Source organism: Entelurus aequoreus, linkage group LG02, assembly GCF_033978785.1.
Source record: "Entelurus aequoreus isolate RoL-2023_Sb linkage group LG02, RoL_Eaeq_v1.1, whole genome shotgun sequence".
Lineage (NCBI taxonomy): Eukaryota > Metazoa > Chordata > Actinopteri > Syngnathiformes > Syngnathidae > Entelurus > Entelurus aequoreus.
Genome location: NC_084732.1, coordinates 83,091,199 through 83,109,465, shown reverse-complemented (window position 1 = coordinate 83,109,465; position 18,267 = coordinate 83,091,199). Strand labels below are relative to the sequence as shown.

General features: G+C 36.6%; 1 protein-coding gene across 1 annotated transcript in view; it reads left to right on the top strand.

Annotated features, from left to right (window-relative positions):
* Positions 1–18,267, top strand: part of nav2a (neuron navigator 2a) — a 262,461-nt gene that overhangs the window by 97,219 nt on the left and 146,975 nt on the right. The window contains exons 4-5 of the mRNA XM_062033389.1: positions 11,045–11,117; positions 17,159–17,414. Of these exons, the coding sequence (XP_061889373.1) occupies positions 11,045–11,117; positions 17,159–17,414 (329 nt within the window). The remainder of the gene's footprint in view (positions 1–11,044; positions 11,118–17,158; positions 17,415–18,267) is intronic.

Sequence of the window (18,267 nt, the reverse complement as noted above, 5' to 3'; positions counted from 1 at the left end):
CTCTTTGAGTGGTAAAGGTTGCCGACCCCTGATTTAGACCAAAGAACCACCATTACATGTTATGTAGACCACAAGGAAATGTTTTCAAAATAGAAAAAAATAATAATAATACGACTCCTTTAATGCGCCCTATAGTCCGGTGCGCCTTATATATGAAAATAGACCAGAGCTGGGCAAATATTTTGACTCGGGGGGGGGCCACATTGAGAGAAAAATTGTGTCTGGGGGGGGCCAATGTGTATGTGTGTATAAATGATATGTACACATTTAGCTGTTAAAATCTGCTTTACAGTATGTTGTTATTCGATCTGTTTGGGCAAGGGGTCGGCAACCCCAAAATGTTGAAAGAGCATATTGGACCAAAAATAAAAAATAAAAATAAATCTGTCTGGAGCCCCAAATAATTGAAAGCCTTATATAAGTGTTATAATGAAGGCAACACATGATGTAATCTGAATCAGAATCAGAAATACTTACGATTTTCAGCACAATCTCATTCAAGAGCAGACAAACATTACACGGAGACAGAACAGGATCGCTGTAAAAAGGTGAGAAACAGGTAAACGCTGAGAGAGAAAAAAAATTCAGTCTAAACCTGGGCCCCTGGAGATAATCTATGCAACATTTTGACCAAAGAACCACCATTACATGTTATGCAGACCACAAGGAAATGTTTTACATTTAGAAAAAAATACTGTATTTTTCGAATTATAAATCGCACCGGAGTATAAGTCGCACCGGCCGAAAATGCATAATAAAGAAGGAAAAAAAAACATATATAAGTCGCACTAGAGTATAAGTCGCATTTTTGGGGTAAATGTATTTGATAGAATCCAACACCAAGAATAGACATTTGAAAGGCAATTTAAAATAAATAAAGAATAGTGAACAACAGGCTGAATAAGTGTACGTTATATGACGCATAAATAACCAACTGAGAACGTTCCTGGCATGTTAACGTAACATATTATGGTAAGAGTCATTCAAATAACTATAACATATAGAACATGCTATACGTTTACCAAACAATCTGTCACTCCTAATCGCTAAATCCCATGAAATCTTATACGTCTAGTCTCTTACGTGAATGAGCTAAATAATATTATTTGATATTTTACGGTAATGTGTTAATAATTTCACACATAATTCGCTCCTGATTATAAGTCGCACCCCCAGCCAAACTATGAAAAAAACTGCGACTTATAGTCCGAAAAATACGGTAATAATAACATGACTCCTTTAATGCGCCCTATAGTCCGGTGCGCCTTATATATGAAAATAGACCAGAGATGGGCAAATATTTTGACTCGGGGGCCACATTGAGAGAAAAAATGTGTCTAGGGGGGGGCCAATGTGTACTGTATGTGTGTATAAATGATATGCACACATTTAGCTGTCAAAATCTGCTGTACAGTATGTGTGTTTGGGTCCCTTTTTTTCAGGAACACTTAATACCAAAAGTCACAATGTCCGATAGAGTTCTAAAAACGTTATGACAGACCACCTAAAAAAAACCGGAATGGAACTTTACAGTTTTTCACTGAATGGGACACCCAAAATGTACATGAATATAAAGAAAGTGGGATTTACAATATTGACTATGAACAATAAAACACTGAATATTAACAACATATGAACGTCGCTCCTCTTTTACTTCTCAGACCAGCTCCTCAATGGTTTTTTTACTTATTTTAATCCAATGATTATGTCTCGTTTTTATTATTGTATAACATGTTGGTCGCAGGCAAGCAATATGACACTGAGGTAATGGAAACTTTGCACAAACAATCGCTCAAAATCCTTGACCGAAAACCACAACACCACCATCACTGTTTAGTTCTCCAAAAATATAGATTGTTACATTTAGCTAACATTCAAAGATTAGCATCAATACGAATGGCCCAATCGAATCCTAAATAACACTGCACCAGCGCCACTTAAGCACTTTGTCCAGTTTACATCTGCTGTGACAACCAGAAACACACGAGCCTCCACCAGGGGGCAGTGTAGCGTACCCAGATGTAAAACCTCTTTTGCACAATCAGCCTTTTCATATAAAGCCATAAAGGAATGGAACAACCTCACAACAAACTTGAAAAGTCTAACAGATTACTCTTCATTCACAATTGAAGTTAAAAAGTGGCTTTGGAGCAATCAAAGCTGCTCACACGGTCACTAAGGTGGGCATTATGTTTGACACATCCACTTAATGTGTGTTATATTTATCCATGAGAGCATTTTTGTTGTAAATTGTGAGGTGTGTCTGTTAAAATCATGGTTGTTTTTACAAATGATGACAGATGTGAACAAGAGCATGTATTGTCTTTGTGTGATGAGGTAAATGAGGTGTGGTTGTATTGTATATTAAGTATGTGTCCATGAAAGGGCATTTTATGACTTTTCTTAATTTGATTACATACTATAGTATGATTTTATTGTCATCATTTTATTGCATGATTTTTGTATCCCTTTAATTTAGGTAGCCAGGGACTGCAGATGGAAATGAGCTATTTAGCTATAATCTGGTACACAACATATCTGTCTTTGAGCTTAATGTTTCTGTGCATTGTCCCTTCAAATAAAGACTAAACTAAACTAAAAATCAAGCAAAACACAACAAAAATGAAAGAAAAAAACCCAGCAAAATATGAATGCAAAGTGTAATAAACACCTACAATATGATATATTATCACGTAAAAATGTGCTTCCCGCATCTGTTTCGGACACACACGTTAGGGGCTGGCTGCTCTGAAGACAAACCCGACCCACTCTGCTTTGTTCCTGGTCCGAGCTGCTGTGACGTAGATTACCGTAATAAACTCCTATAACACCTGAAAGCGCAGATTTCGACCATAGAAGTATTTTCTATAGTTAAAGACTTATGGTCATTTAAAAACAGCACTGCACATCATCAGGGCCGGCCCGTGGCATAGGCCGCATAGGCAAATGCTAAGGGCGCCGTCCATCAGGGGGCGCCACGCCAGTGCCACAAATGTTGGAGGAAAAAAATAAAAAAGTTGGTACTATTATTTCTAAATACGTAAAATAATCCCACGTTAATTAAAATGCAAAGTAAAGCCTATTTAATAGAAATATTATTTGTTACAACATTACACCGCCCCCCCCCGTCCCCCCCGTCCCCCCCGTCCCCCCGGCACGGTGCGCCCCCTCCCTTCCCGTATCATGACTCTTACCACATCAAAAAATCAACACAAGATGTCAAAACGGCCAAAACTGTCAGGTGCCCAGGGAAGAAAAAAGAGAAAAGAAGAGGAGGAGAAACGAGAAAAAGACAGAGGTAGCAGGTAGGTAACGTTAGCCTACATTAAATTATTTGTCTGTTACAGAATGGGATAGTAACCTGGCTTTTTAGCATTAAGCTAATGTTACATGATTCGGCAATTGCTAATCAATAAATAGCTAGTTCTGTTTTAACGCCGGGTTAATATTGTGGAGGGGGCTAAATTGTTATGGAAAATAATAATGTAACGTTAGGTAATTACAGTACTCCCTGGTGTACAGTAATTTGTAAGTCATTCTAGTTAATGCAATATTAAAAAGCACAAATAGAGAACTGTAGGGTCCCCTTTTTTTGTAATATAGTTGTTAAAGTCATACTGGTTTGATATCTTGTTTTGTGCAGTGCCTTATTTATATTGTATTTTTAATTTATTTTATGCAACTTGTTGACACGTTTTATTTTGTGTTTATGTATATAAAAAATATTGTATTTCTTATATTCATTTTTTGTATTCATTTATTCATCCATAGTTTGTTTTATCTTGTTAACAATTCTGATTGTTAATTTGCTTTCTTTAAGTAAAAAAAAAAAGGTAAAAGACAAAGCTATTCGGTTTCTTGTGAGTATATACACTTCACTGCCGATGTGGGAGGGCGCCACCTAAAATCTTGCCTAGGGCGCCAGATTGGTTAGGGCCGGGCCTGCACATCATAACAGTTTTGATGTTAAAGGGCTAAAAAAATGATGCAGAACGTCCGGCGGGCCGGATTGAAAATCTTAACGGGCCGCATGTGGCCCACGGGCCGTATTTTGCCCAGGTCTGAAATAGACCATTCATCGGCAGTGCGCCTTATAATCCGGTGCGCCCTATGGTCCTTTGTTTTTGCGGCCTCAATTCAAACGTATGAAATTAAATTTGGAATTTGGGATGTATTTTTTAAATTCACAAGTCCTCAATACGGAACGTTTAAAAAAATTTAAAAATGAACCGTGATTATGATGGCTGTTCTAGCTGGAGTGGCTGTTTTTACAACTGTCACATCCTCGTTAGGCTGAGCCCCGTCACTATGTCAGTATTTCAGCCACCCGCGGTGCTCATGTGTTTCTTCAGCCCAGAGCTGATGTGACACTGAGCTGTTAAAACCACATTCAGCATTTTTTTTTCTTCTTGTTTACGTTGTACTGAATTTAAAAAAAAATAAAAATGGTAACCTTTAAGGTCAAGCACAATTTGAGATGCTTAATTAAAAAGGAAAATATCGTAATGGCATTATGGCAGGTGAGATAATCCATTGCGGGGTCAAAGTACTGGGGGCGTTCAAGATGACGTCGTTTTAATTGCATAATTGCACATAATAACGGAGGAAAATGACTTTAATTTACAATCTGATATAAACAATTTACTAATTTTTTTTAATTGTTCTGTCGTCTAATGGAATGAACAAAATGTCTGCATCTTATATGCATATCAACTGAAGGATAATAGCTGCGAATTTACTCGCATGTGATACATGTCAGGCTGTGCAGGTTAGCATCCAAAATGCCGCTTGTAAGATACTAATGTAAAATAAACTGGGTTTCTTCCAAGTAATATAATCACTGGAGGATGAGAGGAAAAGGAATGGCTCAGCATTCTACATGCAAGTGTTGCACGATTAATCGAAATCGAAACGACAACGAGGTTTTAATTAGTGCGGTAAATAACCAGTTTTGTTTTTTTCTCCGGCGTCTCCGGCATTTGTGTGACAGCCATGTTCGGCAATCAGAATCGTTCTGGTCCTCTCTCGCTTCAAACGAGAGCGTGGGCGCTTCCGCCAACACACACTGACAGTACAGAGAGCCTCGCGACTCGCCAGCGAAAAGTGCAGCAAAGTGAGAGAATTTAGGAGGAATGTAAAATAAAATAAGATTATAAAGCCAAATGTACTGTCGTGGGAGTGTTTCAGCTTCAAAAAGGGCGGGCAATATGAGCCCATCAACACGGACGAACGAGCGAAAATACATTTTTCCAACGAGGAATTGTATCTTATTTATTTATTTTTATTTTATTTTTATTTTTTTTATTTATTTATTTATTTATTTATATTTTTTATTTTATTTAAATTTTTTTTATTTTTTTTATTTTTATTTTATTTTTTTTATTTTTTTTATTTTATTTTATTTTTTTTAATTAATCGATCAGTCCAACAAAATAATACACAATAATGCCATAATAATACAATTCCTATTCCAAAACCAAACCCGGCACAGCCAAGTTCAGAATAGCAATCAACAGAGCAATTGAGAGGACACACAAACATGACACAAAACAATCCAAAAGTAGTCAAACAATAATGAATAATATCAACAACAGTATCAATATTAATAAGAATTTCAACATTGCAGTTAAATGTCTTGTTTATTTGTATTGCCCTGTCCCTTTGATCAGTGATGCATTATAGTAAAACACGTACAATGAGGTGGTATTCTGGTATTATCGAAGCCACATACCATGTTCTACAGTAGGCTCCAGTCCTAACAGGCTTTAAATAGCGATACAGTATGCGTCGCTATTTCAAGCTGCAGATATAAATATACCCAGAAGTAGGACGAGAGTTGATTTCAGCTGGACGGGCCCGCCATTACGTTGGAGCATAATAACTGTTGGTTTAGTTTAAGTAGGCGTCATCATAAAAGGAGAGTGCTTCAGCCGCACGCGCAATAAGCCTTGACGGCATGAAAAAAAGCATTCGGACTAATACTCTGCATTCTTCCGACTCTCAAAGTGTTTCGCATCGGCAGACAGCATATGTCAGCCCCTCAAACAGCTGCTCTGGGGTCAGAGGGTCACATCTTGCTGTTTCAACTCAGTCGGGAGCCAAAAGTCAAATAAAGAACGACAGCGCGCACGAGGCGCTCTTAAACGAGCAAAAACGACGAGCACATCCCATTTAGCGCGCCATGTGTATGCGAAACATGTGCTGATTGTTAGAACGCCCACAATACTCGAAATATATTGATTTATTACTCGTGATTTATCAAGACTGAAAATGTTCTGCGTTTACCCTATTATAAGGCGCATTGCAGATGAGCGGGTCTAGTCAGGTTTTTTTCCCCATACAATGGCCGCAGCGGATTATAGGGCGCATTAAAGGAGTCATATTATGATTTTTTGGGTGGGATGGAGGGGGGGGGGGGGGGGGGGGGGGGTGTTGTGCAACCGGTTACTCTCCTACCGCTGCCAATCAAGCATGCTTGCCTTAAGAGAGCAGCATTTTTTTATAAATGATAAATAAATAAATTTTTTAATTTTTTTCTTAGCTCAAGTTTGATTGTGAGATGTTATTTTAGTCTTTATTCATGACGGGCGAATGAGAGTATGGCCCACTCGCTACCTGCATTGACACTGTACTGATTAGGAATGCCGGAGAAATGTACAGTATTTTCCGGACCATAGCGATGAGGTGGCGACTTGTCCAGGGTGTACCCCGCCTTCCGCCCGATTGTAGCTGAGATAGGCTCCAGCGACCCCCGCGACCCCGAAGGGAATAAGCGGTAGAAAATGGATGGATGGATAGGGTGCACCGGACTATAAGGCCCACTGCCGATGAGCGGGTCTATTCAGGTCTTTTTTCATACAAAAGGCGCACCGGATTATAAGGCGCTTTAAATGAGTAATATGACTTTTTTCTAAATGTAAAACACTTCCTTGTGGTCTACATAACATGTAATGGTGGCTCTTTGGTCAAAATGTTGCATAGATTATGTTTTACAGATCTACTTCAAGCCGCTTTCTGGCAGTCGCTTCAGGTCTTATTTACGTGGCTCACCTTCGGCAGCGTCTTCTCCCCGTCATCTTTGTTGTAGCGGTGTAGCGTGCAAGGACGGGAGTGGAAGAAGTGTCAAAAGATGGAGCTAACTGTTTTAATGACGTTCAGACTTTACTTCAATCAATAACGGAGCAGCATCTCCTCATCCGTGGCTCACTAGTGCAACAACAAGGCCGGAAATGTGTCCCGTGAAAAACCGTCCGACCGGAACTCTCTAATAACTAAAGTTCCTTGGGTGATTAATGCAAACTCACTACACCGGTATGTTTTAGCGCTTTCATGGCAAGTTTACTGACAGGTATAAGTAAGAACTTTACACTACTTTATATTAGAAATGGCAACAGTGGAGGATGAATGTCCCATAACAAGAAGATAGAGAAAAAGAAGAAGCTTATTGACTACGGCATCGGCACGGACTACAGTGGCGGACGTGCGCAAATTTTCAGGATTTATGCAGATCTCAAATCCACATCAGCAGGTACTACAAGGTGAGAAAAATGGGTTTTGCATAATATTGTAAAACAAAACGCCAGATAATATGTCTGCTAATAGGTGCCATTTTGCGGTCCTTATACACACACCATAGAAATACTTGTATCTCTGACTACGGTAGCCGAAATGGGCCGACAGTCCATCAAGCGGTGCGGCTTCAAAGTCGTACTAAAACATTTTGACGGATTTTTGAGTGCCGTGTGTAATGTTCTTTATTTTCAATGGAACATTTTAAGTTTGGGTGTTGTTTACTGGCGTCATATTGCAGTCTACACGTATCTCTTGTGTGTGACTGGTCACACTTATCATTACACCATGTACCAAATGAAATGGCTTCGAGGTCGGTAAGCACAACCAGAATTATTCCGTACATTAGGCGCACCGGGTTACAAGGCACAATGTCGATTTTTGAAAAAATTGAAGGATTTTAAGTGCGCCTAATAGTCCGAAAAATGCGGTATGTAGCATGTTTGGAAGGGAAAATGTGCGAACTGGCACAGTCACGCACAAACGGCTGTGAGAAAGGAGGACGTTGCGCAGCAAAGAAAGATGATGGAGATAAAATACTCCATCTGTCAACATACTTGGACTGTCAGAAATAAAAAAATTATTGGACATATTGTCTACTCAGCAATGCCATTTTATAGCTGCTTGATGACTTAAGGGGATGATTGGTGCTAATTAAATCAATTATTTTTTGTTTTTTTTAATCGTGTTAATTTTTTCCTAAAGGAGCTTTTAATAATAGGGGTATGAAACTTTGAGGGCCTAATGATTTGATCCCGATTCCGATTTCTGCGGTGTCATTTTGATTCAGAATCGATTCTGGATTCAAACCGATTCTTGCAATGAATCATTTAGTATAGTAATTATTATAAAACATTTTCAAAACAAGGTATGGGTAAGAACATCTCCTTCTGGTCGGATGAGATGACCTAAAAACACATTTATAGAAATTGATTCTTAACTAAAAAAAAAACAATTTCAGGGTTTCCCACACATTCATTTATTTGTGGCGGCCCGCCACGAAAGAATTGCGTCCGCCACAAATAAAAAATAAATATGTATTTATTTTATTTATTTATTTATTTATTTTATTTATTTTTTGACCTCTCCAGCTTCTCAGGCAAATCATATAGTTGATGTAGATGCCCATATCGGCTGTTCAGATTTACTTTACAAAAGAGAAGTGTAGGATACTTCTCTTGTTGCCTTATTTGTATTTGACTTTATTAAATGTATTTATATTAGAAACACAACATGTGTATATAACAAAGGGTGCAAAGTCTGCCGGCAGTAGGAAACACATGGTTAAGTGTAGGGAGTAAAACTGATGGCAGTCTAAAGTTCAAGATTTTTGGAGCTCTTTGTTCAGTGGATCAGATGTTTGATGACGCTCTGTGTCTATCTACCACCACTACTGTTTTCTGTTTATTTGTTACTGACTGTGGCAGGACACCTCTGCCTCTGTTTCACTTTATGTTGCTGGTAAATAATATGGTTGTAGTAGTAGGCTAAAGTTAAATTATTTAGTATGCACTAATTAAAGGGGCAAAGCTTTGAGACATTTTAGCTTTTATATTTTATAAGATATATTTTTTGTAAGAACCACAATTAATAAAATATATTTCAGTAAATAACTTATTGTTCAAATCTGTATATAAATATGTACATAAAGTGTTGTAATTATATTGTAAAATGGATGGATGGATGGATGGATGGATGGATGGATGGACGGATGTTTAAAACAAAACTGTTATCATTAATTAGTAAGTATACATTTTTTGAGCCTTTTTAGAGAAAATCAAATCATTGTAGTAAATTATGCAAATTACTCGATGATGTCATGGTGACCACGCCAATAGCCACGCCCATAGCCACGCCCCCACCGCCACAGTTAAGCTGCGGCACTCGTATATTCCCAAGGGACCACTTAGCAAAGTCACATTTTTGAAAAGTCAGAAAATACTTCTTTTTTTTCATGTTTTTCCTAATAAATTCAGTTTACAAAAAAAAGATAACATTTGAGGCGCTGTGGCTTAGCCTAGCGTATAAAATAAAATATATCACAAAATAATTAGAGTCTGCAAAACAACGTGTGACTCTTTCTACTTCCTCTCTTGTTCTTGTTCTTGAGATTTAAATTTCAGTGTTTCCCATAAACTGCCAAGATACTATCTTGGCAGTTTATGGGAAACACTGAAATTTAATTGTTTTAATTTTTTATTTCTTAAATCTTTAAAAAAAAATTATGAATCAATTTCGAATTGGGATGAATAAGAATCTTGGGTGTGAATATTTTTTTGTGCACCCCTAATTAATAATATATATCCTGTGTAGATATACAGTATATTGTGGAAAAACTTCTTGCAATATGCATTTTTTTCACACCAAATCATGCAATATGCATTTTTACACGTCTGGATCCATCCCGGGTGGCATCGCAGAGCGCAGAGAATAGGTTCTGTTTTCTAGATCACGTTTCCATTCATCCAGAAAAGGTGGTTACAGATTATGGTTGTGTGCTGCATGTTTGACAACATGGCCAAACGCCACAGGTGTGAGCGAGATAACATGAATATGAAGGGAAATGCGAAAACCCCATTTAAATAAATACATTTTGCGCCAGTTATCAGTTGTACATGCAGTCTTAGTAGATCACACGCCCACTAGTACATGCAATTTTACAGTTTGCACACGCTGTTTAGTGAGTGATGTTCGATCTGAGTAGATCAGGCCCGAGGGTGTTATTGTGGAAGTGGCGTAATATTGCAAAACTCTTTCAGGTACTTTTGCTGATTGCAGTACTATTATGTAGAAGTATATTGGATTATGGACTAAAGTACCAGTATGTGACTAATGCTGTGATTAGTGTAGTGCAAAAAATAATGTTGATACAACTACTAGGAAATGTTTATGTCACTCCCTTGCCTGTGGTATGCAGTCCATCTGGGAAAATAACTTTTTTTCCAACTACAAATATTGTTTTTAATTCTAAAATAAATACTGACTTACATTTCAGGTGCACTGTATGTTTGAACTGTATAATACTACAGATGCAGTAGCGAGTACAAATGCACTTTAGTCCTACTTGCAATAAAAAAAAAATGTTTGTCATTTTTTTTTATTACCATTTTGAATACTGCAAAGTGTGTTAAAATGTCGACAGTGCACAATCAATTCTGTTGTCAGAGACAGGTCGGCTTGGAGAGCCACTCCGAGAGCCACGGCTGTGCGCTGCTGACAGTTGTTTTCAAAGCGTTAACCTGCTGTGTTTGCCTTGTGTAAACCGTTGGTAAACTTTGATCGCACAATGAATTACTTTCTATGGCTCTTTTATGATTTGTGTGGTTAATTGTACCATTGCAAAGGCCAACGGCGCATTACAGCGTGTGTGGCATTCATGAAGCTGCCAGGGCCGAATTTTCCCACACAACATTTGCGCATTTGAAAGAAAACGAGAAAGCCTGCAGTTTCTCACAACTTTTCTGTCTTCATTCAGATTGAGAACATTGACGTGTGCCTCAGTTTCCTGGCAGCCAAAGGAGTCAACATCCAGGGACTCTCTGCAGAGGGTAAGCTGGACTTGTGTGCCCCGGTTTCTAATTAGACAGGAGTTATTGTTATCTAATAATGTGGAGTAATTTAACAGTTAAAAGGGGGAAATCTTGTTAACATAACCAATGGGAAGCAATGCGTGAGGTTGTAGCTCAGCAGGCACACGACATTGATATAATGTTGATTATATGTGCATGTACTTTGAAAAAACGTTGCAAAATGGTTGTATTTGTAAATTGAGACAACGTCGGTGTCTAACGTTGGATCCACGTTGTAAAATATTGGTTGAAAAATGACCAAAATTTAAATGGTCAAATCAAAGTCAGAACCCGACATTGATTAAACGTCCTCAAAAAGAATGTTGTTTCAACCCTGTATTTGTCAAAAAGCATGTTGTTTCAATGTTGTATTTGTGTTGTAAAATATTGTTTGGAAAATGACCAAATTTCAATGGACAAATCAACGTTAGAACCCAGTATTGATTAAACGTCGTCAAAAAGCATGTTGTTTCAACGTTGTATTTGTGTTGTAAAATATTGATTGGAAAATTACCAAATTTCAATGGTCAAATCAACGTCAGAACCCGACATTGATTAAATGTCGTCAAAAGGCATGTTGTTTCAAAGTTGTCAAAAAGCATGTTGTTTCAACGTTGTATTTGTGTTGGAAAATATTGGTTGGAAAATTACCAAAATTTCAATAGTCAAATCAATGTCAGAACCCGACATTGATTAAATGTCGTCAAAAAGCATGTTGTTTCAACGTTGTATTTGTGTTGTAAAATATTGGTTGAAAAATGAACAAATTTCAATGGTCAAATCAACGTCAGAACCCAACATTGATTAAACGTCGTCAAAAAGCATGTTGTTTCAACGTTGTATTTGTGTTGTAAAATATTGGTTGAAAAATGAACAAATTTCAATGGTCAAAAGAACGTCAGGACCCAACGTTGATTAAATGTCGTCAAAAGGCATGTTGTTTCAACATTGTATTTGTGTTCTAAAATATTGGTTGGAAAATTATCAAATTTCAGTGGTCAAATCAACGTCAGAACCCAACATTGATTAAGGGTCGTGAAAAAGCATGTTGTTTCAACGTTGTTTTTGTGTTGTAAAATATTGGTTGAAAAATGACCAAATTTCAATGGTCAAATCAACGACATTGATTAAACGTCGTCAAATAGCATGTTCTTTCAACGTTGTCAAAAAGCACGTTGTTTCAACGTTGTATTTGTGTTGTAAAATATTGATTGGAAAATGACCAAATTCCAATGGTCAAATCAACGTCAGAACCCAACGTTGATTAAACGTCGACAAAAAGCATGTTGTTTCAACGTTGTATTTGTCTTGTAAAATATTGGTTGGAAAATGATCAAATTTCAATGGTCAAATCAACGTCAGAACCCAACATTGATAAAGGGTCGTCAAAAAGCATGTTGTTTCAGCGTTGTATTTGTGTTGCTAAATATTGGTTGAAAAATGACCAAATTTCAATGGTCAAATCAACGTCGGAACCCAACATTGATTAAACGTCGTCAAAAGGCATGTTGTTTCAAAGTTGTCAAATAGCATGTTGTTTCAACATTGTTTTTGTGTTTTAAAATAGTGGTTGGAAACTGACCAAATTTCAATGGTCAAATCAACGTCAGAACCCGACATTGATTAAATGTCATCAAAAAGCATGTTGTTTCAACGTTGTATTTGTGTTGTAAAATATTGGTTGAAAAATGACCAAAATTCAATGGTCAAATCAACATCAGAACCTAACATTGATTAAACGTTGACAAGAAGCATGTTGTTTCAACGTTGTATTTGTGTTGTAAAATATCGGTTGTAAAATGACCAAAATTCAATGGTCAAATCAACGACAATGATTAAACGTCGTCAAAAAGTATGTTGTTTCAACCTTGTATTTGTGTTGCAAAATATTGGTTGGAAAATGACTGAATTTCAATGGTCAAATCAACGTCAGAACCCGACACTGATTAAACGTAGTCAAAAAGCATGTTGTTTCAACGTTGTATTTGTGTTGTAAAATATTGGTTGAAAAATGACCAAATTTCAATGGTCAAATCAACGACATTGATTAAACGTCGTCAAATAGCATGTTGTTTCAATGCTGTCAAAAAGCACGTTGTTTCAACGTTGTATTTGTGTTATAAAATATTGTTTGGAAAATTACCAAATTTCAATGGACAAATCAACGTCAGAACCCAGCATAGATTAAACTTCGTCAAAAAGCATGTTGTTTCAACGTTGTATTTGTGTTGTAAAATATCGATTGGAAAATGACCAAATTCCAATGGTCAAATCAACATCAGAACCCAACATTGATTAAACGTCGTCAAAAGGCATGTTGTTTCAAAGTTGTCAAAAGGCATGTTGTTTCAACGTTTTATTTGTGTTGTAAAATAGTGGTTGGAAAATGACCAAATTTCAATGGTCAAATCAACGTCAGAACCCGACATTGATTAAATGTCGTCAAAAAACATGTTGTTTCAACGTTGTATTTGTGTTGTAAAATATTAGTTGAAAAATGACCAAAATTCAATGGTCAAATCAACATCAGAACCTAACATTGATTAAACGTTGACAAAAAGCATGTTGTTTTAACGTTGTATTTGTGTTGTAAAATATCAGTTGTAAAATGACCAAAATTCAATGGTCAAATCAACGACATTGATTAAACGTCGTCAAAAAGCATGTTGTTTCAACCTTGTATTTGTGTTGCAAAATATTGTTTGGAAAATGACTGAATTTCAATGGTCAAATCAACGTCAGAACCCAACGTTAAATAAATGTCGTCAAAAAGCATGCTGTCTCAACGTTGTTTTTGTGTTGTAAAATATTGGTTGTAAAATGACCAAAATTCAATGGTCAAATCAACGACATTGATTAAACGTCGTCAAAAAGCATGTTGTTTCAACGTTGTTTTTGTGTTGTAAAATATTGGTTGAAAAATGACCAAAATTCAATGGTCAAATCAACGTTAGAACCCAACATTGATTAAACGTCGTCAAAAAGCTTGTTGTTTCAATGTTAGGTTTGAGGTACTGTACATCAGGACCAAATTCAACACATTCTCAACATTGTTTCAGTTTCAGGTTGGGAAATAACCACATTTTAATGGTCAAAAAGCATGTTGTTTCAACGTTGTCAAAAAGTATGTTGTTTCAACGTTGTATTTGTGTTGTAAAATATTGGTTGTAAAATGATCAAAATTCAATGGTCAAATCAACGACATTGATTAAACGTCGTCAAAAAGCATGTTGTTTCAACGTTGTTTTTGTGTTGTAAAATATTAGTTGAAAAATGACCAGAATTCAATGGTCAAATCAACGTCAGAACCCAACATTGATAAAACGTCGTCAAAAAGCTTGATGTTTCAATGTTAGGTTTGAGTTGCTCAACATCAGGACCAAATTCAACACGTTCTCAACGTTGTTTCAGTGTCAGGTTGGGAAATAACCACATTTTAATGATCAAAAAGCATGTTGTTTCAACGTTGTATTTATGTTGTAAAATATTGGTTATAAAATGACCAAAATTCAATGGTCAAATCAACGACATTGATTAAACGTCGTCAAAAAGCATGTTGTTTCAATGTTGTCAAAAAGTATGTTGTTTCAACGTTGTTTTTGTGTTGTAAAATATTGGTTGAAAAATGACCAAAATTCAATGGTCAAATCAACGACATTGATTAAACGTCGTCAAAAAGCATGTTGTTTCAACGTTGTCAAAAAGTATGTTGTTTCAACGTTGTATTTATGTTGTAAAATATTGGTTATAAAATGACCAAAATTCAATGGTCAAATCAACGACATTGATTAAACGTCGTCAAAAAGCATGTTGTTTCAATGTTGTCAAAAAGTATGTTGTTTCAACGTTGTTTTTGTGTTGTAAAATATTGGTTGAAAAATGACCAAAATTCAATGGTCAAATCAACGACATTGATTAAACGTCGTCAAAAAGCATGTTGTTTCAACGTTGTTTTTGTGTTGTAAAATATTGGTTGAAAAATGACCAAAATTCAATGGTCAAATCAACGACATTGATTAAACGTCGTCAAAAAGCATGTTGTTTCAACGTTGTTTTTGTGTTGTAAAATATTGGTTGAAAAATGACCAAAATTCAATGGTCAAATCAACGTTAGAACCCAACATTGATTAAACGTCGTCAAAAAGCTTGTTGTTTCAATGTTAGGTCTGAGTTGCTCAACATCAGGACCAAATTCAACACGTTCTCAACGTTGTTTCAGTGTCAGGTTGGGAAATAACCACATTTTAATGATCAAAAAGCATGTTGTTTCAACGTTGTCAAAAAGTATGTTGTTTCAATGTTGTATTTCTGTTGTAAAATATTGGTTGTAAAATGACCAAAATTCAATGGTCAAATCAACGACATTGATTAAACGTCGTCAAAAAGCATGTTGTTTCAACGTTGTTTTTGTGTTGTAAAATATTAGTTGAAAAATGACCAGAATTCAATGGTCAAATCAACGTCAGAACCCAACATTGATAAAACGTCGTCAAAAAGCTTGTTGTTTCAATGTTAGGTTTGAGTTGCTCAACATCAGGACCAAATTCAACACGTTCTCAACATTGTTTCAGTTTCAGGTTGGGAAATAACCACATTTTAATGGCCAAAAAGCATGATGTTTCAACGTTGTCAAAAAGTATGTTGTTTCAACGTTGTATTTGTGTTGCAAAATATTGGTTGTAAAATGACCAAAATTCAATGGTCAGATCAACGACATTGATTAAACGTCGTCAAAAAGCATGTTGTTTCAACGTTGTATTTGTGTTGCAAAATATTGGTTGTAAAATGACCAAAATTCAATGGTCAAATCAACGACATTGATTAAACGTCGTCAAAAAGCATGTTGTTTCAACGTTGTATTTGTGTTGTAAAATATTGGTTGAAAAATGACCAAAATTCAATGGTCAAATCAACGACATTGATTAAACGTTGTCAAAAAGCATGTTGTTTCAGCGTTGTTTTTGTGTTGTAAAATATTGGTTGAAAAATGACCAAAATTCAATGGTCATTGATTAAAGTCGTCAAAAAGCATGTTGTTTCAACGTTGTTTTTGTGTTGTAAAATATTGGTTGAAAAATGACCAAAATTCAATGGTCAAATCAACGTTAGAACCCAACATTGATTAAACGTCGTCAAAAAGCTTGTTGTTTCAATGTTAACCACATTTTTATGGTCAAAAAGCATGTTGTTTCAACGTTGTCAAAAAGTATGTTGTTTCAATGTTGTTTTTGTGTTGTAAAATATTGGTTGAAAAATGATCAAAATTCAATGGTCAAATCAACGACATTGATTAAACGTCGTCAAAAAGCATGTTGTTTCAACGTTGTATTTGTGTTGTAAAATATTGGTTGAAAAATGACCAAAATTCAATGGTCAAATCAACGACATTGATTAAACGTCGTCAAAAAGCATGTTGTTTCAACGTTGTTTTTGTGTTGTAAAATATCGGTTGTAAAATGACCAAAATTCAATGGTCAAATCAACGACATTGATTAAACGTCGTCAAAAAGCATGTTGTTTCAACGTTGTTTTTGTGTTGTAAAATATTGGTTGAAAAATGACCAAAATTCAATGGTCAAATCAACGTCAGAACACAACATTGATAAAACGTCGTCAAAAAGCTTGTTGTTTCAATGTTAGGTCTGAGTTGCTCAACATCAGGACCAAATTCAACACGTTCTCAACATTGTTTCAGTTTCAGGTTGGGAAATAACCACATTTTAATGGCCAAAAAGCATGTTGTTTCAACGTTGTATTTGTGTTGTAAAATATTGGTTGTAAAATGACCAAAATTCAATGGTCAAATCAACATCAGAACCCGACATTGATTAAAAGTCATCAAAAAGCTTGTTGTTTCAACGCTAGGTTTGAATTGTTCAACTAGTTCTCAACGTTGTTTCAATGTCCTGTGCGATGTCGTAAAACCGCGACAATAAAAGCGCCAAGTAACGAGGGACGACTGCACCTTTTTTTACCCCGATCACCTTACAGCATTTGAATGGTTTCTGTCTGTCCCTCAGAAATTCGGAATGGCAACCTGAAAGCCATCCTCGGCCTCTTCTTCAGCCTGTCCCGCTTCAAGCAGCAGCAGCAGCAGCAGCAGCAGCAGCAGCAGCGGCAGAACCCTCAGCCGGGCCTGGCACCTCCAGCCCAGCCTCGGAGCGCTCACCCTCCCCTGAGCCAGCAGAGCGGCGCTCCAGCTCCCCTCAGCCATTCTCCGCATGGGACTCCATCACACACAGCCCAGAAAGCAGCACAGGCCGAGATGCAGTCCAGGTGAGGCTTGCAAGATTTAAAACGGTCACAATAGTCTTGTCCTAATACCAAAATATATCTCGGTACTTTTCCATACTTTTCAAAATAAAGGGCGCCACAATTTTTTGTAATTATTGGCTTTATTTTAACAGAAAATCTTATGTTATGATACATTAAACATACGTTTCTTATTGCAACAATTTTGGCATTAAATAAGATAGTGAACATACTAGACAACTTTTAGTAGTAAGTAAACAAACAAAGGCTCCTAATTAGTCTGCTAACCTATGCAGTAACACATTGTGTCATTTCCCATTCTATTTATTTGCCAAAATGATGGCAGAAAATGGATGGATTATTATTCTACTTTTTTCATTTACTGTTAATATCTAGTTAACGCATTTTCCGAACTATAGAGATATAGGCCGCACCCACTAAATTTTAGAATTTTTTTTTTTTTTTCATATATTAACGGTTTTAAATTAGTTATTTACGCAGGTATATTTTGTAAATGTTTATTTACATTCCCTAACTGTTTCCAAACAATGCGTGTAGCAGGGCAGTAAAACAGCTGATCAAACAAAACAGAAGTCATCGCCATGGACCCACTAACTGCAGAAGCTAGCTCTCCAATCAGCTAAACAGACTCAATAAAGTTAAAAGTTAAAGTTAGTGTACCACTGATAGTCACACACACACTAAGTGTGGTGAAATTACCCTCTGCATTTGACCCATCCCCTTGTTCCACCCCCCCACCGGGAGGTGAGGGGAGCAGTGAGCAGCAGCGGTGGCCGCACTCAGGAACCAACTCCACGGTGGCATTTTGGCGAATTTACTGAGGAATTTGTCAAACTGAAACAATACCAAAAAAATG